General features: G+C 52.8%; 9 protein-coding genes across 10 annotated transcripts; 5 read left to right on the plus strand and 4 right to left on the minus strand.

Annotated features, from left to right (window-relative positions):
- Positions 1–140: 140 nt before the first annotated feature.
- On the minus strand, positions 141–6,197 carry PV05_00176 (uncharacterized protein). The gene is made up of 2 exons (XM_013465047.1): positions 4,039–6,197; positions 141–3,988 (listed from the first exon to the last, which is right to left on the minus strand). Exons 1-2 carry the CDS (start codon positions 4,157–4,159, stop codon positions 447–449), a joined length of 3,663 nt encoding a protein of 1,220 aa, XP_013320501.1. The 5' UTR covers positions 4,160–6,197; the 3' UTR covers positions 141–446.
- Positions 4,698–5,456, plus strand: PV05_00177 (uncharacterized protein; the record flags this gene model as incomplete). The annotated part of the gene is made up of 1 exon (XM_013465048.1): positions 4,698–5,456. One exon carries the CDS (start codon positions 4,698–4,700, stop codon positions 5,454–5,456), a length of 759 nt encoding a protein of 252 aa, XP_013320502.1.
- Positions 6,198–6,781: 584 nt separating the features above from the next.
- On the plus strand, positions 6,782–8,345 carry PV05_00178 (uncharacterized protein; the record flags this gene model as incomplete). The annotated part of the gene is made up of 5 exons (XM_013465049.1): positions 6,782–6,796; positions 6,862–7,416; positions 7,527–7,843; positions 7,903–8,170; positions 8,226–8,345. 5 exons carry the CDS (start codon positions 6,782–6,784, stop codon positions 8,343–8,345), a joined length of 1,275 nt encoding a protein of 424 aa, XP_013320503.1.
- A 106-nt stretch (positions 8,346–8,451) lies between these two features.
- On the minus strand, positions 8,452–9,499 carry PV05_00179 (uncharacterized protein; the record flags this gene model as incomplete). The annotated part of the gene is made up of 3 exons (XM_013465050.1): positions 8,452–8,690; positions 8,754–9,302; positions 9,355–9,499. 3 exons carry the CDS (start codon positions 9,497–9,499, stop codon positions 8,452–8,454), a joined length of 933 nt encoding a protein of 310 aa, XP_013320504.1.
- A 588-nt stretch (positions 9,500–10,087) lies between these two features.
- PV05_00180 (uncharacterized protein) lies at positions 10,088–12,882 on the plus strand (the record flags this gene model as incomplete). The annotated part of the gene is made up of 7 exons (XM_013465051.1): positions 10,088–10,597; positions 10,648–10,820; positions 10,871–11,065; positions 11,154–11,284; positions 11,353–11,504; positions 11,559–11,829; positions 12,500–12,882. 7 exons carry the CDS (start codon positions 10,088–10,090, stop codon positions 12,880–12,882), a joined length of 1,815 nt encoding a protein of 604 aa, XP_013320505.1.
- A 292-nt stretch (positions 12,883–13,174) lies between these two features.
- On the plus strand, positions 13,175–16,155 carry PV05_00181. Of its 2 annotated transcripts, XM_013465053.1 has the most exons (3): positions 13,175–13,640; positions 13,694–13,818; positions 13,870–16,155. In XM_013465053.1, exons 1-3 carry the CDS (start codon positions 13,543–13,545, stop codon positions 15,846–15,848), a joined length of 2,202 nt encoding a protein of 733 aa, XP_013320507.1. In that variant the 5' UTR covers positions 13,175–13,542; the 3' UTR covers positions 15,849–16,155. The 2 variants fall into 2 exon arrangements, with proteins under 2 accessions (XP_013320507.1, XP_013320506.1); XM_013465052.1 differs by having other exon boundaries at positions 13,175–13,818.
- On the minus strand, positions 16,028–18,447 carry PV05_00182 (uncharacterized protein). Its single transcript, XM_013465054.1, has one exon. It carries the CDS (start codon positions 18,410–18,412, stop codon positions 16,154–16,156), a length of 2,259 nt encoding a protein of 752 aa, XP_013320508.1. The 5' UTR covers positions 18,413–18,447; the 3' UTR covers positions 16,028–16,153.
- A 196-nt stretch (positions 18,448–18,643) lies between these two features.
- Positions 18,644–20,502, plus strand: PV05_00183 (UDP-glucose 4-epimerase GalE). The gene is made up of 2 exons (XM_013465055.1): positions 18,644–18,872; positions 18,926–20,502. Exons 1-2 carry the CDS (start codon positions 18,844–18,846, stop codon positions 20,013–20,015), a joined length of 1,119 nt encoding a protein of 372 aa, XP_013320509.1. The 5' UTR covers positions 18,644–18,843; the 3' UTR covers positions 20,016–20,502.
- Positions 20,503–20,525: 23 nt separating this feature from the next.
- Positions 20,526–22,386, minus strand: PV05_00184 (uncharacterized protein). The gene has a single exon (XM_013465056.1). It carries the CDS (start codon positions 22,290–22,292, stop codon positions 20,745–20,747), a length of 1,548 nt encoding a protein of 515 aa, XP_013320510.1. The 5' UTR covers positions 22,293–22,386; the 3' UTR covers positions 20,526–20,744.
- Positions 22,387–23,518: the final 1,132 nt, after the last annotated feature.

Raw genomic sequence — 23,518 nt, forward strand, 5'->3', positions numbered from 1 at the left:
GTATGCCTGTAGATCAGCCCGCTAAGCATCCAGGTCATGATGACCGCCATGTCTTTTGGGAGGAAGTCTATGCTGTGATGAAACAAGTTCAAATGATGTGGAAGCGAAAGAACAATTCCTGTGGCCGTGTGTGTTCATGTGCAACATTGTCATTCTGTTTGTCTCTCTATGATGGGGAAGACCAAAGGCCATACTATTTTCACCTCCCGGAAGATATCAATTTCTTTCATGATTATCCTGATGGATTCCCTGGAAACTGGAAGAATGGGTCTTCCTCATGCCCGTCCATATCTCCTGTCGCCATCGACTTTTCTTTCCTCTGTGCAACACTCACTCACATGCCAAGAAACCACCCCTCCCAGCGACTCTTTCTTCTCTCCTTCTGTTGGGCAGGGTGTTGATACCGACGGTGGTGAATTGTGTCATTTGCCATCCTGATTCGGAAACTACCAGTCTTGTCCGTACAGAGTATCAGGAGGAGCATGCGAGTCATCAACAGCGACGAGAGTCCATCGCATACAGTCGTGCCAAGCGACACCTCCGATAGCAGTGAATCTGCCGAGATCCATCGCCTTGACGTCCTTATCATCCAACTTGCAGCCTTGGATGAGCGACGTGGAGAAGACTGCCTGACACTTGGATCCGGCATATTGGGCAAAGTCGACACCGTTGAGTGTACTGAGGTCATAGGGTGGTCCCGAACAGCCTCGTTTGTCATAGGCGAGAGCGATATTGATAGTACGTCCTCCCAAAGCATACGTGCCTGCCGGACGGGACTGTTCGAGTGCTTTCCGGGAGGGGTTCTCGGAATATCTCTTACACTCACCAATGTACGAGTCGGGATCCTTTGCGTTGGCCTCTGGGACGATCTTGATTTTCTGGCTGACAAGAGCGGCACAGAACTTTCCCGCAACACCAATCACTTCATCAGGATCGAACGGAGAGAAATATGACAGAGGAGTGTCCGTGGGCTGCGAGGGCCAGGCACTAAGCCGCGGCGATTTGTCCACATCCAAACAGTGGACCAAGCCGGATTTTGGTTTAGGCGTCTCAGCGTTATAGGGCGGTAGCCACGAACCGCAGGACGTGAAGGACGCATCAGGTGGTCTGCTGAACGTCGACGTAGTCGCGATTTCGAAGGTTCCAGTGCAGCTGGTGCGCCCAAACGCGGCCTCCTCAACACTTGTATAGATGTCGACGACACTGCTTGGATCGTATTTCTCACTGGTAAATGTAATCCAATTTGTGGAGCCCGTAGTGCTGGGTGGCTCGGGTTTTTGGGTTCGAGACTCAGACGTCTTAGTGGTAGAAGGGACCGGCGATGACTTAGTCGAGCTGCTTGTCGATGGTGGCGGCTTAGTCGAGCTGCTTGTAGACGGCGATGGCTTGCTCGAGCTGCTTGTCGATGGTGGCTGGGTACTCGAGCTGCCTGTCAAGAAACTCTTCGTCGAGAAGGTCGGACTCTGGGTCAAGGCACATCTAGCATCAGTACACGAGCTGAAGCTAGTGGAAGAACCGGTGGTTGCGGGAGAGGAGGTGCTGGAGATAGTGGCATTGGCCGTTGCAGCAGGCACAGAGCTATTGCCAAAGTCCGTCGGTTCTGTCATCAGCACGGGGAATTGGGAGATCCAGCTCAAAACGGAACTCATGATCACCGGGTCATTCCACCATGTGTTGGCAGAACAAGCCTCTCCAGTCGCGGTCGTAGTTACGCTGCCAGTTGAGGAGCAAGCCGAGGTTGTGGTGCAGACAGTGGAACAAGAGCTCAAGGTCGTCATCGAGCCGCTGACCGCTGATGCACATGCCACGGTGCAGAAGGAGATTGCCGATGCTGAACACGAACTGGATGAGCTAGAGGAGCTCGATGTTTCGGTGGAGGTTGCCGAGTCTGTTTCAGATGGCGAATCTGTCGGATTGGCTGTCACCGTGGTCGTTACTGGCGCTGTCAAGTATTGAAGCGAGACCGGAGGAACGGGAGGGGGTAGAGGAATTGGTGGCCATTCCCATCCATTGTTTCCTGGAGGCTTGCATCTGAATTTCAGCAGGCAATTGATAAGGGCTTCGATTAGAGCATTTCCCAACTCTTTAGCACAAAGAGGACCGAGGCATTTCCATTGGAAAAAGGGGATAAGGATCTCGACACCGTGGTCTCCGTGCTTCGTGCTTGTATGTAAGTCCGCAGTCCAAGACACGCTGGTTATGTCTGTATGTCCATCTGTTCTCGTGACGGCAGGCACCGTTATGTTCCAAGTAGCAGGTGAGCTGGTCATCCAACTTACGCCAGTAGGTAAGGACAAGACTGCACTGGAGCTTCCTGGTGGTACTGTCATTGAGCATGCCCAATAGTCTGGACAGTTACCACCACTGGGTTTCGGGATATCGTCGCAGAAGCCGCCAAGCCAGCAGTATGGACAAGCGCAAAATACCTGACTCGCAGCAGCTGTGATGCCTGGTGCAGTGGTTACCGTAGAACCAGACAAGACGCAGAATGGGCTCACACCAAAGTCGCAATTCGTCGAATGTGTAACCGGTGGCATAATTATTGAAAATCCCGACTCAGAAGTGGTAGAAGGCGTGAATGAAACCATGCCATCGGGTAGAGAGGAAGACTGATCGCTTGTGGCAGGTGGAAGCCCGAAGGTTGAGGAGCTAGATTGGCCGCTTGAGGAAGAGCCGGAGGAAATGCTGCCAGGCAACCCACTTGACGAAGAGGTTATTATGATCGTAGTCCGCACGACAGTAACGAAAGTGGTCGAGCTCTGCTGGATCGTGCTGCTGAATGAAGAGACCACTTCAGTGCTGAAAAGGCCGGGAGGTAGGACCGGTGCGGAGCTCGAGTCCGAGTTTGAACTCGACTGGGTCTCGCTGGTGGCCGTGGTCGGGCTGCTTGATGCTTGAGAAGTCGCTGGTGGAGGTCCTGAAACAGTTGAGGAGGACGAACTGCTGCCAGGTCCTACTGTTTGTGACGATTGACTGGACGCTGAGGTGGTCTCCTGCGAACTGGACTGAGTCTGGGTCTGTCCTGTAGATGTTGTGGATGACGATGGGCTCTGGGATTCTGCAGACGAGGTTGTGGTCCCTCCCGCACTGGACTGAGTCTGGCTTCCACTTGTCGAACTGGTGGATTGAGTCTGGCTCTGTGATCCTGCCTCGCTGGAGAATGATGAACTGCTTGCAGATTGTTGACTCTGGGTTGTTTCGGATGAAGTTGTACTCGAAGACCCTTGACTCTGGCTTGAGGTGGATGTCCGTACGCTGGACTGGCTCTCGGTTTGGCTTCCTGTGCCAGAGTTGGTCGACGTGCTCTGAGCGACATCACTGGTGCTGGACGCGGATGCTTGCGCACTAGTCGATGACGACGATGCTGAAGATCCACTCGAGCTCGTGGATGAAGACGACGATGAGGTCTGAGTCTGTGGCTGTCCAGTTGCACTCGAAGCGCTAGACTGTATTCCTGTGCTCTGTCCGGATCCACTCGCTGCGCTCACGCTGGAAGCTGAAGTCGAGCCTGAAGATGATGCTGAGCTTGATGGGGTTGTCGCTTCGCTGCCCGATGTGCTTGAGCTGGAGCCCGCAGAAGATTCCGTAGGTACAGAGCCCGTCGAACTGCTTGACGCAGCTGTGGTGCCACTTCCAACCTGAGAGGTGGTAGTTGTTGAACTCGACGAAGAAGACCCAGAAACTGACGAGCTGCCGCTGTTTTGTGACTGCGATGAACTGGTTGTTCCCGCAGCGGAATTTGTGCTCTGTGTAGCGGTTGAGACCGTGGAGGATGCCGGAGCGACACTGCTGGAGGACGACGAGCCCGAAGTGGAAGTTGTAGGGGTGGAGGATGGACCTGGGGATGTGCTGGAAGAGGCTTCACTGGAAGTCACAGATGTCGTTGAACTTGCCGCAGGTCCAGAGGTTGCAGGTTGAGACGTGGTGGAGGTTGTCGGAGTACTGTGAGGACCATTGCTCATGGTCCAGTCACGCCATGCACCACTAGCTGTCACGACGTCAGTCCCTGGGGCAAGAAAAGGTCCCAATAACACTTACAAGGCGGGTTTGGTCGGTCATCTTTGCGATACAGCGCGCGATCGAAAAGTCCACCTTGTGCAATACCTGCAAGGCCGAGCAGTAGCAACACCAGCAGCGCGAGCGTCGGAAAGCGTATCATCTTGTATGACGATAGTGACAAAGGAAGGAATAACGGGCAGCTCTTGTGATGCTTGAGATGTTGTGTAAACAGAGGACCAGCAGAGGGTATAAATAGACAGGTCGTAAAGATCGGGTGGTGGCTGGCAGTGACGGTGAATGTCAACAGGTACTTCACATAGCCGTCACCTTTGATGGATACCCATATCGCCTGCAGTGATCGTGAAGTCAGGCATGTTCTCGCTGTTAACACCGCCAATATGGCGTCACTTGGCCGTCGTGGTCATTGTCAGTTGCTCATGCTCATGCTCAAGCTCTTCACTGCACCCTGCAGAGACCTTTGAGAGAGCGGCAAAACTCTCTCACCGCATTCATATGTATACCGGCCGAATGTTGAAGGGAGACATTTGAGATCGGCATAGGTGCTGGTGTCTCTCAATGCCATGGGCGTCTTTTTCAGTTGTGAAATGTTTGATCGGTCAACAAACAAACTGGTCTACGGTAAACAAATCCCTCAGCTCTTCCTGCTGTAGATGGTTCTGATGCCGATCGCAGCAAGCATGAAGACCCTTCCGAGCCACAAAGTACTGGTGATGATATTCTGGTGGCTTGCAGTCTTCAGCCTTGTTTGCCAGGCCTCCATCGTCGCACAAAACGCCACCTTGTTGCAGCGCCGCCAATGCGTCAAAGATCCAGCGACTGGACAGTGGGATTGTGACTTCAATCTTCCTACAATGCTAGAGATAGTGGATCGATACCGAGACACCAATGATGGAGGAGGAGCGGAAGCGCACAGACCGGTATGGTTCTACACCAACCTCGATCTGGATACCAACAATGTCGCCAGTATTGCTCTTTGCCGAGGGTGGATGCTCAGTAACCAGCTCGATGGCTACTATTTGATGAGTGGTATCAGCCTCGAGTGGTACCATGAACAAAGCGACTTCATCTGGGAATACAGAGATCGATTCCGTCTCGCCGCAGCAGGGCAAGATCCACAAGACATATTTGGGATATGCATGTTCGAAGCCCTGGCTATCTCCGCGCTGCATCCTGAGGCTTATGTCTTCACCAAAGAGGCCCCAGAGACCTGGCGTATAGGGAGCATGTGGGAAGTGGTCGAATTTCCTGCGCTCACAAGCAACCCGAACATCCAGAGAATCTACCGAGTCGATCCTCGTCCCGGCCACTGCAACCAAAGACGACTGATATGGGACAGGCGAATAAACCCGGAACTTCAAACAATAAAGACTTGCCCAGTCCTCCAACCAGTGCAGATGCCGGAGCCTGCAGCCCCGCAGAGCCAGTCAACATCCTAGAGCCAGCCAACGCCAGTTCAAGTTGATGGGGGCCAATTTGTCGATGTTAACAGAAAGACGAGACTGGGCTCGCCAGGCAAGATGTCCTGTATGGTTAAGAGAGGGAAACCTCCCCAAGAACGACCAAAACGGGGTGGTATGATGAGATAGTCATCAGGATGGCTGGTGCAGATGCGTCGCGTCTGTCCCCAAATCGCTTCAACATACGAATTCATTGTAGACCAAACAATGGCTTTCCAAACATCCAATTACCCTGTATGGGACTTTCAAAACCGAGAGCCGATCTTCCTTGATTGTTATCGTAGTCCCATCATGTCCTTAGTGAATCGTGCAAATCGTCGTCCGCGTGTTGTCCGGGTGTTCGGTAGACTGTCACCGTGACTGTGCGCTTCTGCTTCTGCTTGCGCTTGGCTAAGATAGAGTACTGCCGCACGCTGCCGCCATGTTGCCTTTTATGGTAATTTCACCTGCCCGATCGGGTTGACCGCTTTTCTTTTCATCAGCCAGCAACGATGGATATTGGGTTATATAACTTCTTTGCTTAATCACGTGTTACTTCAATTTCTCTTTTGTATTGTTATCCCATCAGGGGCGATCCCTCGCGGCCAGCAGGGCTAGGTGCTGGGGGCATCGTGTTTACGCTCTGGGCCGACCAATCTCCAGGCCGCCGTATCGGACAGTCGCTGGTGTCTCCGCTTCGTACTCTGGAGATGAGGGTGAGGGCGCAGGAGAAGTCGGAAATGCTGCCGTTGTTTGAAAGAAAGAAAACAACCTTGAAAAAGCCGAAGACTCCCTGTCACGTGTCACGTTTTAGGGGGCTTATGTAATCGAGTCCTTGGCAGGCACACAGATGAATCTTGTCCGCGCGGGCCATTCAGCAGTTATAACGAGGGGAACCGGTGTGACCACCCAAAGGCACCTAGCAGTCTAGAGACCAAATGGTCTTACCAAACAATCATTGCATAGGGTTCTTCCTTTCTGAATGGCACTGAGTGCCCCCTTTTACTCCGTACCCAGCCTTGTCATGTGGAGTTGGAGAATGTGGAGATGAGGATGTGGAATGTGGGGTGCAGAAGACTGCCACGGACTGCCTCCTGTGCATTACCACTTGTACTAGGTACAGGACGTAGTACTTACTCCGGAGCTAGCCTGGGCACGGCACGGCATGGGCTTCACGTGTGGTCGTTGGAGCAAGGCAAGCCTGCTTTGGACGGCCTCTTAGTCATTGCGAAAGGGATCAGCGTTGAATGACTATTGCCATCTAATCACACGCTCGTCGCCGGATCCAACGTGTTTTGTGAAGGTACCCGGGAAACTACCTATACATGGCTATCTCCAAGGTAAACACCAGGATCCAAAGACCCTTAATTTCCAATAGCTGGCCAGGCTGACACTCGCACACTAGGTCATCATCGTCGGCGCCGGCCCAGCAGGATGCGTCCTCGCACTCCTTCTCGCCAACGCCGGAATCACCGTCGACCTCCTCGAAGCATCAGACAAGCTGGACGACTCACCGCGCGCGTCATTCTACCCATGGCCCGCCGTACGTGAACTTGAAAGGGCAGGACTCCTTCCCGAAGTCCGCGAACGAGGCTACGTCGTGTCCGACGGCGTATCGTGGCGCAAAGTCGACGGCACGCTGATGGCGAGGATGGACATCAGTGCCGTCCCCTTTGACCGGAGACTGCACGGCCTACCGCTCGGCAAACTCCTCGCTCTCACGAGAGAACATCTCGACCGTCGTCCGAACGCGCGGATCCGCTATCTGCACAAGGTCTCCCGGATCGACCAGTCCGAAAAATCGTGCGCACGTGTCTTCGCAGACACTCCGGATGGAGAGCAAGTCTTCGAGGCCGACTATATCGTCGGCTGTGACGGCGCGAACAGTACGATCCGTCGGGCGCTGTTTGGTGAGAAGTTCCCCGGCCGAACATGGGATGAGCAAATTGTTGCTACGAATGTACGTCCTCACCCGTTTCATTTGTTCTTCTCTTACTACGACCAAATTCACCCAACCAACCCACGGCTTTGCTTTACTTTACTGAGATGGCTGAGGGCCGGTGTCTCTAGGTATATTATGATGTCGCAAAGCACGGCTGGGGGCAAGGTGCATTCATCGTCGACCCGCAACATTTCGCTCTTGTCGCTCTGCTTCAGAAGGACGGGCTGTATCGCGTCAGTTACGGCGAGAAGGTCGGCCTGACGAGGGAGGAGTACGCCGCCCGCCAGCCAGAGAAGTTCCGCACCATATTACCTGGCAGCCCCGGCCCGGAGGATTACAAACTTGTCTCGCTCAACCCATACAAGATCCACCAGAGGTGTGCGCAGAGTTTCCGCGTTGGGAGGTTCCTTCTAGCTGCGGATGCGGCGCATTTGTGTAATCCCTTGTGAGTTGTCTAAGTGTCCTAACATTTCGTGATGATCGCATCTCTGATTGTGTTGGTAGTGGTGGACTAGGCCTTACCGGCGGCTTGGTGGACGTTGGCAATTTGTTCGACTGTCTGAACGGCATCCATCAGGGTCTGGCAGACGACAGTATCCTCGACCGGTACAACGAGGTGCGGCGGGAGAAGTACTTGACCATCATCGATCCTGTTTCCTCTCAGAACCTCCGCCATTTGCTGCAAGATCCGGACGTTGCCTTGAAAGAGGACCCCCTGTTCCAGAATATGGACATGTTGAAGGATCCCGAGGCTGTCGCCAAGCTGGTAACGGTGAGTCGTGCTTCTATCGTAAACGCAAACATGACGAGCTGATGCATGCATCCAGGGCATCAATGATATCATGCATGACTTCACCAAAGAGTACAAGCAGTCGACCGAGACTTCGGTTGAAACAAGCAAGACCCTCGCGACAGCCGAGGTCAACATGTTATTAGCCAGTGATTAAGCCTCTAACATTTGGTCAAGGATGGATTCTTTATGCTGGCAATACTGGCAGGATTTCGCAGTGTATGGACTCCTGGAAAGAATATACTGCAACCAGTTGATGCGTTTCATGGCTCATTCTCGTACCCTGGCAAGAACTTGACACCCAAATTGTACAGTCCCTGCTTGTCAAGAGTCTTCTTTCCGAAACTGCAAACACGCTCAATATCATGCCTGCAATCAAAGTAGTGTCCGCGCAACTCCTTCGCGCGTCCAGCAGCAAGGTAGGCTACCGTATTGGCGCATAATTCCGGCACATCTTTGAAGATAGGCCTGATCTGTTGTTGCACTTCAGGTGTAGTGTTCTCTGACGGCTCGGTCAGCACAATACTTCTTCCCAGTCGCGATCACCCAGGTCAGTAACGCTCACCGGTCACCATCTTGCCCCACACTCCTCCCGGATGCAGACAGTACGTATGCAGTTGCTCACCGAGTCCAATTTGCTCGAACTCCTCCTGCAGTGTCGACGTGGCCCGCGCAATCGCGGCTTTGCTAGAGTTATAGCTTAGCCCACCTGCCATATCGACCGTTGCCGCCCGGGATGCCATATTGATTATGCACCCCGACTTCCGTTCACGCATGCTCTGCAGCACCTCGTATATGCAGAGCATAGTACCTTTGAAATTGATCTCGATGGCTCTCCAGAAGAGTTCAAAACTCTCTTGGAAAGCCAACTTTCCGTACGCAACACCGGCATTGTTCACTAGAATGTCGACTGGCCCAAGGGTTTTGGTGATATTAGCAAATGTCTCTCGTACGGTCTGAACGTCGGTTATGTCGCATTTGAAGGCTTCGGCTCGCACACCCTGGAATTTCTCGCAGGCGAGTTTGGTCTCCTGTAGGTGCTCGAGGTTGAGGTCGAGGAGCGCAAGGCTGGCCCCGGTGTTTGCCAAAGCAACGGCGATGGCCTGGCCGATACCTTGGATATGTCAGTCCGTTGCCTCACGCAAGACTTCCATCTTTCATTATACCTCTGCCAGCGCCAGTGACAACAGCTATCTTCCCCTCATTGGCACCGACTAGGCCTATCGGTAGTATCGGGCCATATGGTTCGTGCTGAAGAGGAAGCGTAGAGATGCCGAATCTTGAAGGATCATATTGTGCCGGATCAGACATACTTTTCTTGCTCTGCTTGGACAGGAGCTATAGATGTTCGATATTCTCGTCCTAACTTGACCTCGTCATGGCTTTGCGAGTGGCGAGTCAAGCCTGCCAGGTGTAGGACGAGGCTTACGGAATTGCAGCCCCACAAGTCGATTGGCGTGTGAGTGACAGTTTGGAACAAATACGGAGTCCCCCAACGTGGGGTCAGGCGTTCACACGAATATGTCCATATCCGTACATCAGTCATATGCCTGCAGCAATCTCCGGCTTGTGTGAGCATTCCCGGCTTTCTCGGTTGGAGAAGGACATCAGCTTTCGTGTCCATTGCAAGCCTTGAGCGTGGGTCTGGCGCTGCTTGAAAGGTCAATCATTTCATTTGGACTCCTGGTGGACTTGTATACCCTCCGAAGAAGAATTAGTCTTGCTACCCCAGATAATGGGGTTTGAGACTGTGGAGATTTCGGGTTGAGAATCCCTCCGTAAGTCCAACATCGAAAGAACGGTTGCAAAGTCCCAGTAGCAGTAATAAATGTTGGATACAGCTTGTCGCTACCATACCGTCATCTATCGCGTTCAACAACTTTGCTCACAAGACCAAAGATGTCGGTCCTTGTCTCGTTTCAGCCTGGCCACGCCGTTATCCTGCTCGTGATTGTGGTGGCAATCCCTTTAATCTCCAGACTTGTGCGGAAGTCGAAGTATCGATATCCGCCCGGGCCCAAAGGCATACCTGTTTTCGGAAATCTGTTTCAGCTTCCTCCGAAATACCCAAGTGCCCAATTGATGGAATGGGGCAAGCAATATGGAGATCTGTACGTCCAGCTCCAGCCATACAGCACTTGCAGAGGGCTGATCATTGATTTTGAAGCGGGTGTTGACGGTGACTTCAGGTTCACGGTGCAACTCGGCGCGAGAAGATGGGTCTTTCTCAACTCTATGGAGACAGCTCGAGAACTCCTTGACCGCCGCGGAAGGCTGTACATCGGCCGCCCAGAGTTTCCGGTCACCCAAGACATTCTCTCGGGAGGAAACAGAATCGTCATGATGACTCATACTGAGAGATGGAGGAACCTCAGAAAGATCATGCATCAGCTTCTGATGGCAAGTAATGTAAGTTAGTCCTTGAAGACTGGGTAACGCCGTGCCAATGTCCGCCAAAGTCAGAGACGTACAAGCCGTTCCAGGATGTTGAGTCGAGAGCACTTGTCTGGCAATATTTGAAGGAGCCGGACAAGTTCTACGAGCACGGAGCTCGTTTTGCAAACTCAGGTATATGCTGCTTCCATCAGTCGTGTCTCTGGCTGACCATTGATGCCGCAGTGATTTTCTCCGTGTAAGTGTCTACTTGCTCACATCCTCTTCGACGTTCTGACGCGGTGATAGTGTCTTTGGCCGTCGGACGAGTATGAGGGACCAAAATGTGCAACTCCTCTTCTCGACCATCGAAGATTTCTTGGGATCACAAGCGTCACCATCAACTAGCCTAGTCGAGCAGTTTCCCTGGCTTGTGAAGCTCATCCCAAGGCCCTTGCAGTGGTTCCGGCCTGAAGCAGAAAGGATATACAAGAAAACTCTTGGGTGAGTAGCATGCCTTGCCAATATAATCATACCAGAGCTGGGCAGCGCGACTCATCGGAAGGAATTCATGCTGATGCTTGTGGAGCAGGGTCTACGCAGCTTTTCTCGACGATCTCGAGCAGCGCATAAAAGATGGGCAGGATCCCAAATGTTTTGCCAGAGACATGACAGAGCTGGCCAACAAATACGGCTTCGATGATGCTCAGAAGTATTTCTGTGGTAAGATCGGCAATCGGCAATTCTGTCTGCCAACACGGTATGGGAATCTGGAGCTGACCATTTGTTAGCTGGCTCGATAATTGAGGCAGGCAGTGATACCACCCGAAATCAAATCAATATTCTACTGGCAGCGGCCGCAAAGTTTCCAGCTTGGGTTGTCACTGCTCAAAGCCAGCTAGATGAGGTTTGCGGCAAAGCCTCGAGATTACCCTCGTTCGAGGTAGGTTGAGCTTCTCGATCTTTGTTACATTGTGTGGCGTATGACATCTAATAGGACTGGGACCAATTGCCATACATAGTGGCAGTAATCAAGGAAAGTCTCAGGTGGCGACCAAACATGACAGGCTCGGGAACTCCCAGAGCCTTGATCGAAGACGACACATATGGTGGCTTTGTGTTTGAGAAAGGGACAACATTCAGCTACAACCACTTTGCCATTAGTCACAACGAGAAAGAATTTCCAAGAAACGAGGTGTTTCTCCCCGAGAGATTCCTCAATGCCGACCTTCAGGACATGTTGAAAGGGCATCTCGGCTTCGGCGCCGGTGAGTTGGCCGGACGCCAATGTATCTCTCAAACTGACGATAACAGGGAGACGCGTCTGTCCTGGATGGCATCTGGCGACACGAAACATGTTTGTTGCTTTCAGCCGGTTACTGTACTGCTTCGACTTCTTGGAAGTGCCTGGGAAGCCAATCAACGACTGGGAGATAGACCCCTTGGCGCATGATCATCCACCTTTCCAGGTCCGGATCGTACCTCGAAGCGAGGAGCATGTGCGGTTGATAGAGAGGACATGTGCAAAAGCAGGCCAAGGGCTAGCATGAAAGTAATCGAGTTTTCGGGCTCCGAACAAAATAGGATATACGGCCCATGACTCGGCTGAAGTTAGAGGTCGTATGGGATAGTATATGGAGCGTATACTAGTAGATTCAGGCCGACTACCAAGAAGTTAGCGTCTTGGGGTCCATGACCAGAGGTGTCTTGGAAGGTATAGCTGTCTCTCTGTTGTGCAAAATCAGCTTACGAAATGCGTTGGACACTGTAGGCGTACCTATATAATCGTGTTGATGCAAAGCTCGGAAGTTCAGGTAGGCATCGCAATTCTGAAAACCTCGAAGTTCCTCTGGAACCAATAAGAAACAACGATGTCGACTCTCCGTGATCAGCTCCTGAAAACAGCGCAATTGTATCTCGACGGACTGAACGACCCAGGTCCAGATGCATCAGGGTTGATCGCTCATCGCACGGCCGACTGCACCCAGCGCATCCTCCCCAAAAATCTGAACCAGCCGACTCACACCAATGAAACATATTTTGCTTTCATGTGTGCCGGCGCTGCATTTGTCAAGAGCCTCAAATTTGCCCTGGACGACGACCCAATGGTTGACGAAGTTGCACGGAAAGTGATGTTGCATATGTCTTCGGACGGCGAGACAGTGGCCGGGCCGTACAACAACGAATATTTCATCGTGCTTTCGATGACTGAAGATGGCACCAAGATCAAGGAGATCACCGAGTTCCTTGACAGTCGGACATTCCTTTGGGTGACAGAGGCGATCCAGAAAGTTATCAAAGAAAGCCAGGAGCAGGCATGATCTTCTATCACGAGAGTGATGCAGAAAGACTTATCTTAGCTCAATATGAACCTGCGATGCATCCAGGCTGCCATGGCAATTCAAGCTGTATCTTGAAGGCAAGAGTAGCGAATAGCAAAATTTCGAGTGGCAAGTAGCATGATCAGATAGATACGTGGGCGCCGTTCTGGTACAGTGGGTGTTCACCAACGGTGGTGTTGTGAGTAGTGAAAGTGGTAGTCAAGGCTGAGGCCTTTCTCTTTCTCTTTCTCCGACGTCACAAATTGATCTTGAATTCCACCAACACCAACACCTCTTCCTTTTGCACAACAAACACCTACACCAATCGAACAAGCAGATTACTTAGATATATCACTTCTTCGTACACTTGTTCAAACACCCACGTAACTGCGCAACAACTCGATCCTGCTGCGCCTCAACCTCAGACGCGGGGACCTTTCGCAGTCCGCGAACCGCACCAGTTCTACCTTCTGAAACCCACCAGCTCACCTCTCTGCCACACACCTCTCACTTTGCTGTGGAAATCGCTTTGTTGCAGACTCGAAGTTAAGCGTGTCACACGCTATCTGAGTTCTTTGTCTCTGTTCAAGCTCCCCTTTTGAACCACTTCCCACCAACCAGTCCGATGCTCATACCGCCACCACATCGAATGCTCCAATCATGTCCGGAATCTACTCTGTCGAAGATCTGTTAAAATTACGAGCGTCGCCTCTAATATGCAGACCACCCAATTTACCGCCTATAGAAGAATGGATGGGGTATGGCTTGAAGATGGTGGTTGTGGCCAGGCGCAATAACTGACGCGGAACAGAACACAAGAAACCACTAATCGGAGGCAAACAACAACTCGGGGAAAACCAGATGAACCTCCTGTACAGAATGAACCGTTCCAGAAAAGACCCATGCTACTCGATAGCCAGCGTCGAACATCGACAGGTATGCACGCGAGCCAATTCCATCACTGGCCTGACTGACACATCTTTCCAGATCCGGACCGAATAGTGCTCGGTCCTCCACGTCGATCCTTCGCTTCCTCCAATGCTCGTGCTGTCGGAAAGGCACAGGAAGAAGACTTAGGCAAGAAAAACGGTGACTGGTCGGAGACGAGACATCACGAGAGGAGGAACACTCAGACAAATGGCCGTTATGGTCAACGCGAAGGCGAAGATCTAGAATTTGAAGGCCGATTCGAGCGCCGACCCAAATGGGCTTTAAGAGACAAAAATGATCAAGCCCTAGAAGATGATGAGGATTCTTCTCGAGCCGGCCTTCGGCGAGACCGAACCAAATTCTCGCAGCCTTGGTTCAAAAAGGACACAGATGCTGAAGAGAATGGAAGAGACGATATAGCTCCGGACTGGCGCCGCAGTCGTAGAGAGCCAGACTGGGACCGTCAAGCAAGGGTCGAGGCCGAGCCTGAATGGATGGACGCAGCCGAACCCGAGGAGCCGTTCCAGGCTCGTACTCAAGAAGACTTTCAGCGCTGGAAAGAGAAGATGAAGGCCGGCACAGCGACGCCTCAGGAGAAAGTCGAATCTACATTTGCAGAGACTGCGAAGCCAGCCACCACAAAACTTGTATCACCGGAACCGGACGATTCGATGGACAAGTTCTTCGCTAAATTCGAGTCTAAGGCAGCTGAACAGAAGACTGGCACTGTCAAGGGGCACGGAAAGACACGGTTTGCTTCACTCTTTACACCTGCTACCGAGCAGAACAAACAAGTTGAAGCACCACCCTCGATGCCGCCAACGCTGCCAATGCCGGCAACCGAGAGACCGTCATCTGCACACTTTGCCGATTCTACTGCGGACGCCGATCAAGCAGGGTTTGCGCGCATCCTGGAAATGCTGCAGACTCGAAGCAACAATCCAACACCACAGAATCAGGAGACCACCAAGACACGAACGCCTCTATACGCTCGAGCCTCGGAACCAAGACCTGATCCTGAAGCAAGACCGTCGTCCGCAACACTCATATCTTTATTGACCGGACAAATTCCACCGCAACAACAACAACAGCATTCGTCAACCCAGGGTCCTTCGGCCCAAGACCATGTTGCTGATTCCAGGTCTCCTGGTGAGCATCCCACACATACACGACAACAGTCGAGCATCAATAAAGATGAGGTTCTGTTGAATCTGCTACGTCAAGCCAGCCTTGCACCAAAACCGCAACCACCGAACCCCCATCAACAGGCTGGGGCCATGTATGGTATGCCAAGTGATCCAAATGTTCGAGCAGCAGCAAGAAACCAAATGATATCTCCGGTTCCCGGGCCGGACCCAATCATGTCTCAGCGAAGAGAAACCGGGCGTTCCATGTTTGATGAATCGCCCGTGGCTATGTACCAGAATGAGCAGCTACCACGGGAGCATCTTCAAAGACGTGCGACTAATGGCGCTCCCGCCAGTCTCGATGATCCTTTGATCGCCCTTCTCCGAGGCCAAGGTCCGCAGAGACCCATGCCACCCCAGAGCCTTCCGCCGGGTCTTCAGAGGCCACCTGGGCTGGAGCAAGGCCCGAGACAAACCCCTAGTTGGCCTCCTCAGCAACCACAGGCACAGCCTCCACGCCAATCGTCGCTACCACCGGGTCTGTCGGGTCTCCCAAGAGGTATGCCAGGAGCTCCGTATGGCCAACCACAGCCAATCCCAAGCCAGCAGCAACCACCTCAACAACAGCGTTCACAACAGCAACCACAACGCAAATACACTGGAGAGTCGTCTACAGCACCAGGCATGCCGAATCTTCCTCCAGGGATGTTTCCTCCGCCTGGGTTCATGAATGCGGGTCCGCCGCCTGGCTTTCCCGGGTCAATGGCCAATCCCCCAGCCAGATTCCCGGGCGAACCAGGTCCTCAAGGCATCAATCGTGCATTTCTGGAGATGTACGGCGAAGCAGGCGGTAGAGGAGCAGGGTTGAGAGGAGGCGGCGCCAATGCTGGTATGCCTCCTTTCAGATGAACTATGGATGGCCGGACGAATGAGCCCCGCAGGTTGGGATTTCAGATTACAAAGTACCCAGAACAAGCAGCGAGCAGTCCAAAAATTGTACCCACAAGCAGAGAGACATGTCGGCCACAATTCGGGGGGTCGAATTGAGAAAAGTATCATCAGCCATGAACGCTGTAATGCTGTACATTGCTAAGTTGACCAGAGCGTTGCGCTCAAGTTCAAGGTTGAAAATAAGAGAGGTCAAGAACAAAGCGCAGTTGCAAAGCTGAATTCGCAGTTTTCGCTTCCTCAACCTCGACCTCTGGTTTGATTTCCTACTTCTTACTCTGCCTTTTGATCTTCTCAACTAGACTCTTCACATCACCTTGTCCGGAACCCTCCATCCCTTTGCCAGATTTGTCTTTCGCACCTTTCTCTGTCGTCCTCTCTACACCGACCTCATCAGTATCCAGCTTGTTGTGCCTACTGTGTTTCCTCTTTCGTCCCTCTTCCAACAAAGCCTTCATTCCCTTTGTGCCTTTGAACTTCGGATTTGTCGGGTCGATGGCGTACTCATGGCTCGAGAACAGCCGGCCAAAGCGCGGATCGGTGGTGTCGACTTTGAAATCGTCGTCGCCCTCGATTTCTGCTGCCGCGCCATTCTTGGCTGTCTTGTTCTTATCCTTCTTGTTCTTCTTGCCCTTCTTGCGTGCTTGTTTCTCTGCCCTTTCGATCTCCTTCATGTCAAAGTGTCTGATGCTGCTACTACCCTTCCCAGCGTCGCCTTCGCCGACAAGGTCGTCATCAGCCATCAGCAACTCCAGCTCGGCGCGCTGTTTGCGCTCGGCCTCTTCTTCTGCCTGCCGCTCCGCTTTCTTCTTGAGTCGTTCCTCTTTGCGCAGTTTGTTGCTCGCTGCCCTTTCGGACTGGGCTGATGGCTCTTCGGCAGCGTCGGCGTCGGCATCGGCGAAGAATGGATCTTCGAATCCTAGATCTTCGTCGCGATCTCGTGAACCCTGGTCGGCGCCTGCGTCTTTTACTTCCGCAGCAGCAGCAGCGCCATCGATATCGTCGCCTTGCCCCTCCCTCCCGGCCTTCATCTTCTCCTTGCGCTTCTGCTTCCTCTCGCGCTCTTTCCGAATATACTTCTCTACCGTCGTCTCTTCTGGTTCCGGCGAGTTCTCAAAGACAGGCCTCTTCTTCCCGCCCTGCTTTTCGGAGTTCATCAGGCCGGATGTGAACGTGACTTGCATATCTCCCACGGGTGCCTTGTCCTTGTCTTTCTGAGATTTCTTCTGCGGCTCTGGCGCCAGGCCAAGTAGCGCTCGCATGCGCTGTCGCTCGGCTTCCTTCTTCGACACCCCCGCGTGCTCTTCCTCTGCTTTTTCGTCCTCATCCTCATCGGCAGATGTGTCGGATCCGAGATATGCTTTCAGATCATTCTCTTCAATCTCCTTCCTCCCGCCCTTGAACACCCGCGCAATCGTCTCTTTTCGCCCAGTATCTTCCGCATCCCACGTAAGTTTGACCCTACTATGTTGCAGCGCGTCGGTGACGAAGTCGTTTGGCTTGTAGTCATCGGGGATCTGGGTGCATTCTTCCTTAGGCGTGTCACCTGTAAAGTCTGTCTCATCAGGGACGAAGCGCAGGTCAAAGAAATTCGCCGTGTGGAGGTACTCGGTTCCATCGACCGCTTCGTATATGTGCTTCGCGACGGAGGCCGAGGAAAATGTTAAGATGCAGTAGTAGTAGCGCAGGCGCTCGAGTTGATACTTGCGCAGGGCGGCGGAGTCGAAGTCGGCGCCGTCGTCGGCTTGGAGAATGGACTTCTTGATCTGCTCATCGTCATCGACGTCGGAGGCCGCAGAAGGGGACGAGGACCGAAACCGAGCGTCGTTGGTGAATATTTCTTTGGGCGGGCCTTCTATTTCTTCGCGATCGAGTCGTTCTCGGCCGAATTCGCTGGGGTAGATGGATACTTTAAGCAGGCTACCTTCAGGAGGCAGAAAGCTGTTGAACACGGCCATCAGGTCGGCGGCTCGGATGTTGTCCCAGTCTAGATTGACTATGGCGAGGCGTGAGGTCACTTCGCCCGTGGGGATGTCTGCTTGTTCAGCCGGACCAATGCCGACTTCTTCGTCGAGATCTGCATCGTCTTCAGATTCTTCGTCGCTCGAGGTCTCGTCAGCGGAGGATGATTGAGTGTCTCGTGTTTCGCGCAGAGGGTCAAAGGGGTTGGATTCAGGTCCGTCGAATTTGCGCAGCTCTTTTTGGACTTGGTTGTCGTCGTCTGGTTCGTCGTCTTCCTCCTCTTCGTCTTGGTCAAATTCATATTTTCTCTTCAGTCTATTTCTCTCGGCGTCTGAGGCCAGTGGGCGACCATAACGGTCGACCTTGGCTCTTCGTGTGAAATCTTCATCCTCCAAGGCTCGGCTGAATCGTTTGTCAAGCTTGACTTTGTCCTTCTTCCCGGAGAGACGGTATCGTGGATCAGACTGGATATTTGCAAACCTAGGATCGGTGATGCGTGGCTCTGATGAGGCATTTTGCGGCCTCGGGCCTGTCTTTTGCTTCTTCATGGCCGGGCCTGCCATTGTGATTGATGTCTGGAAAGTGAACACTGGCTTGGTGCAGCAGAAGCCGTGAGAAGCGCAGTTTTGGCAAACACAGAAAAAAAAGATGCACAGACAGCGGGGGATCGGAGGCCGGTGCAGACTGGGCCGAAGCTAGCTTGATATGGTTAGAGATCATCCGATGCATGCTTCAACCCCACCATTACCACTAATCTACATGCTGTGTGCGGGTTTTTTTGAGCTTCAGACATTGTACCATTGACCTGTCGCTGTCACCCCACGTTACAGTCGTTATTGCGCCGGATAATATCATACTTCAGCCGCGTGTGACAGTGAGGAAGTATTCGAATACTTAAGAAGGCTGTCCTGTCTTCTGTCAGTCTCATCGTGTCCGAGAACCTCAAACCTACGCAGAAAGCAACTACCCGACTGTCTCGGATACCGACATCAACATGCCTGCAGGATCGTGCTTAATCACCGGGTAAATCCAGCCTGAAACAAGCATCTGCCAGACATATACACTAATACTCACAGCGGGACTGGCTATATCGGCTCGTTCACGGCCCTCGCCCTCCTCGAAGCAGACTACAAGGTTGTGATCGTTGACAACCTCTACAATTCCTCCCCTGAGGTCCTTAACCGAATTGAACTCATCTGTGGAAAGAAACCGGAGTACTACAAGCTTGACATCACCGACGAGAAAGCTCTTGATGAAGTCTTCTCCAAACACCCCGACATCGACAGTGTCATCCACTTCGCCGCACTGAAAGCTGTCGGAGAGTCTGGCGAGATCCCTCTCGACTACTACCGCGTCAATGTCTATGGTACACTATGCCTCCTCAGCTCCGCAGCCCGCCATAATGTCACAAACATTGTCTATTCCTCCTCCGCAACGGTCTATGGCGACGCGACGCGTGTACCAGGCATGATTCCCATTCCTGAAGAATGCCCCTTGGGGCCCACAAACCCATACGGCAACACCAAGTTCACCTCGGAGCTTATGATCACCGACCACATCACCGCCGAGCGGGCCAAGGCACAAAAGAAGGGCGATACCGAATCAGTTAAGAAATGGAACGCTGGCCTGCTACGGTACTTCAACCCGGCCGGTGCCCACCCCAGTGGCATCATGGGCGAAGACCCCTCAGGTGTGCCATACAATCTGCTGCCCCTCCTCGCGCAGGTTGCCAATGGCAAGCGCGAGAAGCTTCTCGTCTTCGGCGACGACTACGCCTCGCACGACGGCACCGCCATTAGAGATTACATCCACATTCTCGACCTGGCGCAAGGTCACCTCAAAGCCCTGGACTACCTTCGTCAACACCACCCGGGCGTGCGGGCCTGGAACCTGGGCACTGGTCGTGGGTCCACGGTCTTCGAAATGATCAAAGCATTCAGCAAGGCTGTCGGCCGGGATCTTCCTTACGAAGTAGTCGGACGAAGAGCGGGTGATGTACTCGATCTGACGAGTAACCCCTCGAGAGCGAACAGAGAATTGGGCTGGAAGACGCAAAGAACGCTCGAGGAGGCGTGTGCGGATCTGTGGAAATGGACGGAGAATAACCCCGAAGGATACAGACAGCAACCGCCAAAGGAGTTCTTGGATGCGCTCAAGAAAAACTAAGTGGCCCGCCTGCAGGATGTGCTGGTTGCCGAGATTTGCAAGCTGGAACTGATACTGGACCTGATCTGAACAAGGATAGAGAAAATTGTCGGTCTTTGCTCAGCAATCTCGAAGATCGAATTCGCGGGTATGTCTTCTAGCATGACTGGACGTTACTTTTCAACAAGGACTCGGACTCACACGAGAAACGTAATATACACCTTTAAGGCACGAAGAAGGCAGACAGAACTTTAGCTGCTCAAGAAAAGTGACATCTGCTCGGAGGTAATATGGGCGTTCACCTAAGCAACTCACCTTTTGAACCACTTCCAGGTCTCCTAACCTTTCGATTCGACTCGCGGTTTGGCGTACCTTCGTCCCTTCGGCTTCATGCACTCTACAGTCCTTTAAATCAGGATTTATCCCTGAATATAGACTAGAGTTTTTGAATATAGACTAGACCAAGACAAGACAATCGAGTTTTACTAAAAGCAATTTTCAGTCTACAGCATTTGAGCATTCGTCTTCGGCGGCTTGACAGCGTAAACATGGTCATCTCCAATGGGATAAATGGGTCATAATCAACCATTGTACTAGGTAGTCAGTGCATGGGTATATTCGGGTACAGAACAAAATTCTGCTTTCGATAACGTTTGTCTTCCAGACCGGGACCTCCCTCGCTATGCATTGCATTGAAAATCCACCCTCCAGCCAGATAAGCAGCCAGGAACGCCTCAATCTTCGGCATACTCATGTCGAGTAAGCAATAGTCACACCCACACTGCCCGTCCACCTCTTGACGCTCACTCCTCCCTCCAGGCCCGCATCCCCGGCGTGTGCTCTCATCACACCTCCCGCTACCGTAACCGGTGCAGACCCAAGGTTCTGGCCCCTCGATACAGGACAAAGGCCCACACCCGCACTGACAAGCAGGCTCTTCACTCTGCCCGTCCACAGCGCCCGGACATTCCACGTATCGTCCACCCTGAATTTGAGCACATTCTCCTCCTCTCGCGCTATCCTTTCGTCCTTGAGCGACCGTTCGGCAGGCGTGAACCAGTCTTTCGTTCTCGTCCGGGCCCACGAACTCGGCGAGCCGCTTTCAGTCGCACCCCCGTCGGCAGATGTGCGGTGCCTGCGCCATAATTCACCACCCACGACGTACCGGCTCTCCCAGGAGTAAAAGTTGAAATCGAACCGCGAAGACAACGCAAGATTCGGCGTCGGACGGACCGAGTACGTCGATGATATAGAGCCGGTTAGTGGAGTCAGGGTGAGTGTCATTGTATATGGGAAGGAAGAGTGTGAGACGTTGGAAGGTGTGAGGAGGCTGTGACCTGCACTGGATAATAGGGCCGCCGATGTCCCGGCCAGCGGCTTGTTTGATGCAGGGCGCGGCAGGGGTGGTACTGATGGCTCTTCAGAGGGCACAATCAGCGGCGCAAGAGTAGTGAAGCGTAATCCGGTCGACAACCCAATGACATGCGAGAATGGGCTGTAGTAGAACTCTGCGCCGGCGGAGAGGAGTGAGGGTTTGGACGCTAGGCGAATCTGGTGGGTTGATAAGGCGTCGAGTTGTGGTGGGAGCGGGAGGCCGTTTGGGAAGTCTGTTAGATCGCCAATAATTTCAGACGGAGAGGCAGAAGAGATGGAGGTGTCGGATTCAAGAGGCGAGAGACCAAAATTCCATAATGCTCGGACTCCGAGGAGGGCGTTGTCGGTCGAACCAAGGCCCTCGACAGAGAAGCGGCCTGTGTCGTGCTGGACATGGGCGAGGACTGATGCCGGAGGAGGACCAGAGTTGAGGGTAGGGCTTGGCGCGGACTTGCTATACAAGGATAATGAAATAAGTGTGTCCGGGTTGATGCGACGAGTGTAGAGACCAGTCAGGACGGATGGTGGAGGTAGGGCAAGTGTAGCATGGAGTAATGTGGGTTTACGTTCATTCTCGCTGAGCAGGTGTCTCTTCTCTTGTACCCCTGTGGGGAGTCTGATATCCCTGTACCCTCTGACGAGATGTTTCAACGGTATACTCGTTGTCTGCGAGGGTATATGTGCCAGAGGGACGGTCGAGTAGAGGTATGATATCGAGCCATCGATCTGGCCCAAGGTGGACAGGGTATAAGAGGTCGCAAAGTTGGGCGTGCTCAGCGATGACACATGCAAGGATAGCGTCGACGGCGTCTGGAAGGAGAGTAGAGCGTCGGATGTCGCGGTCAGAGATGAGTAGCTGTTGTCCACGTTCCAATCGGTCGCTGTACCGAAAGCGTGGACGATGTAGTCCATGAAATCGATCATGTCGCTGAGTGGAAAGCGCCCAAGGCGCTATCTCGAGTCGAAATGCATCATCCGCTTCCTCACAGAGTTCACGACCAACTGCGACACCCCGAAGCGCAAAGTAGAGTTGTATATACCAAGAAGCGTACTGCAGAAGTCCGGGGTGAGTTGCAGTCGCATTGGCGGCGCGCACTGGCGCCATAATACTCCGCCGTTGTTGCGGTGGACCAGCGCTCTGAACACGCAATTTGAATCATGGAAAGGCCAGGGAGCAGTGGGAGCTCACTTCACGACCAAAATCTTCCGGTCACCCCTAGGTCCGAGTTATTCACTATGACTTACGTCTTCTCTACAGTTTCGAAACGAGCCTCTGTGGCGATGCGAGAGCCCAATCCTGAAGAGGTTCAGCTACCGAAGGGATGTTGTCGTTGGAAACCACCGACGCCTATTCGGAGAAATGGATTTCAATACACCAAGCCTGGGTTATTCGAGCTGCTCAACGTTCCACACCATGTGAAGACGAATAAGAGGTAAGTGAAGCATCGTAACCCCTGCCTATTGGCAAGGCACGTAAGCCTTAGTCCATGAGATATCTCATTCTTGACTCCTTCCATCTGCACTCCTTCGCGTCAGCATCCTATCCCAAGCGAACCAACAGCGCTCGTGCACATCCTGCGCAGACAGTTTAGGAATCCGGATACTCTCCAAGTCATCACATCTCTCATACTCGTCGACATTTTTCATTGTTTCGATTTGCCTCGTGGGAAAGAACGCCGTCGGCTCCTCGTACTCATACAGCATGAGAAACTTGCCTTCCGACACGAGCTTCAATGTTCCTTCCGCAATTGTCACCCCTGGTGGACATGCTGTCCAGGTATGTGGCACTCCTGGGCCGATGGTGACCAGACTGTTGGGCGGTATCACATAAATTTCTCCGTTGAGCTCAACAAGCGCGACCCCCTCAAGGACAACGATTCGCTCGCAGATGAATCTTCGATCGGCCGTTGATTCGGGTGGAGCGATATGTACGTGTCGAGGAAGCCGGTACTCTGTCGAGAACTCGATGAAGCCTAGTTGGCCTTTGAACGAGCGTGTGCCAGGGTCAAATTCATGCATGACCACTGGAACGTCTTTGAAAGGATGTTTGATGTTGGCACCAACACCGTGGGTTATCGTGCTGCCATTAGGAAGGTCGATACCATACTCGTGAGAAGATGACATCTCGTCCGTCCTCACTGACTCCGGTA

The sequence above is a fragment of the Exophiala xenobiotica genome (genome assembly GCF_000835505.1).
Source record: "Exophiala xenobiotica strain CBS 118157 unplaced genomic scaffold supercont1.1, whole genome shotgun sequence".
Lineage (NCBI taxonomy): Eukaryota > Fungi > Ascomycota > Eurotiomycetes > Chaetothyriales > Herpotrichiellaceae > Exophiala > Exophiala xenobiotica.

Bases quoted from the DNA above. Each gene is read 5' to 3' on its own strand.
- PV05_00181 (XM_013465053.1), top strand. From the start codon at position 13,543: ATGTCCGGAATCTACTCTGTCGAAGATCTGTTAAAATTACGAGCGTCG. The intron at 13,641-13,693 runs GTATGGCTTGAA...GACGCGGAACAG, and splicing joins CCTATAGAAGAATGGATGGG to AACACAAGAAACCACTAATC. The intron at 13,819-13,869 runs GTATGCACGCGA...ACATCTTTCCAG, and splicing joins CCAGCGTCGAACATCGACAG to ATCCGGACCGAATAGTGCTC.
- PV05_00176 (XM_013465047.1), bottom strand. From the start codon at position 4,159: ATGATACGCTTTCCGACGCTCGCGCTGCTGGTGTTGCTACTGCTCGGC. The intron at 3,989-4,038 runs GTAAGTGTTATT...ACGTCGTGACAG, and splicing joins TGACCGACCAAACCCGCCTT to CTAGTGGTGCATGGCGTGAC.
- PV05_00183 (XM_013465055.1), top strand. From the start codon at position 18,844: ATGCCTGCAGGATCGTGCTTAATCACCGG. The intron at 18,873-18,925 runs GTAAATCCAGCC...TAATACTCACAG, and splicing joins GGATCGTGCTTAATCACCGG to CGGGACTGGCTATATCGGCT.
- PV05_00182 (XM_013465054.1), bottom strand. From the start codon at position 18,412: ATGGCAGGCCCGGCCATGAAGAAGCAAAAGACAGGCCCGAGGCCGCAA.
- PV05_00184 (XM_013465056.1), bottom strand. From the start codon at position 22,292: ATGATCGATTTCATGGACTACATCGTCCACGCTTTCGGTACAGCGACC.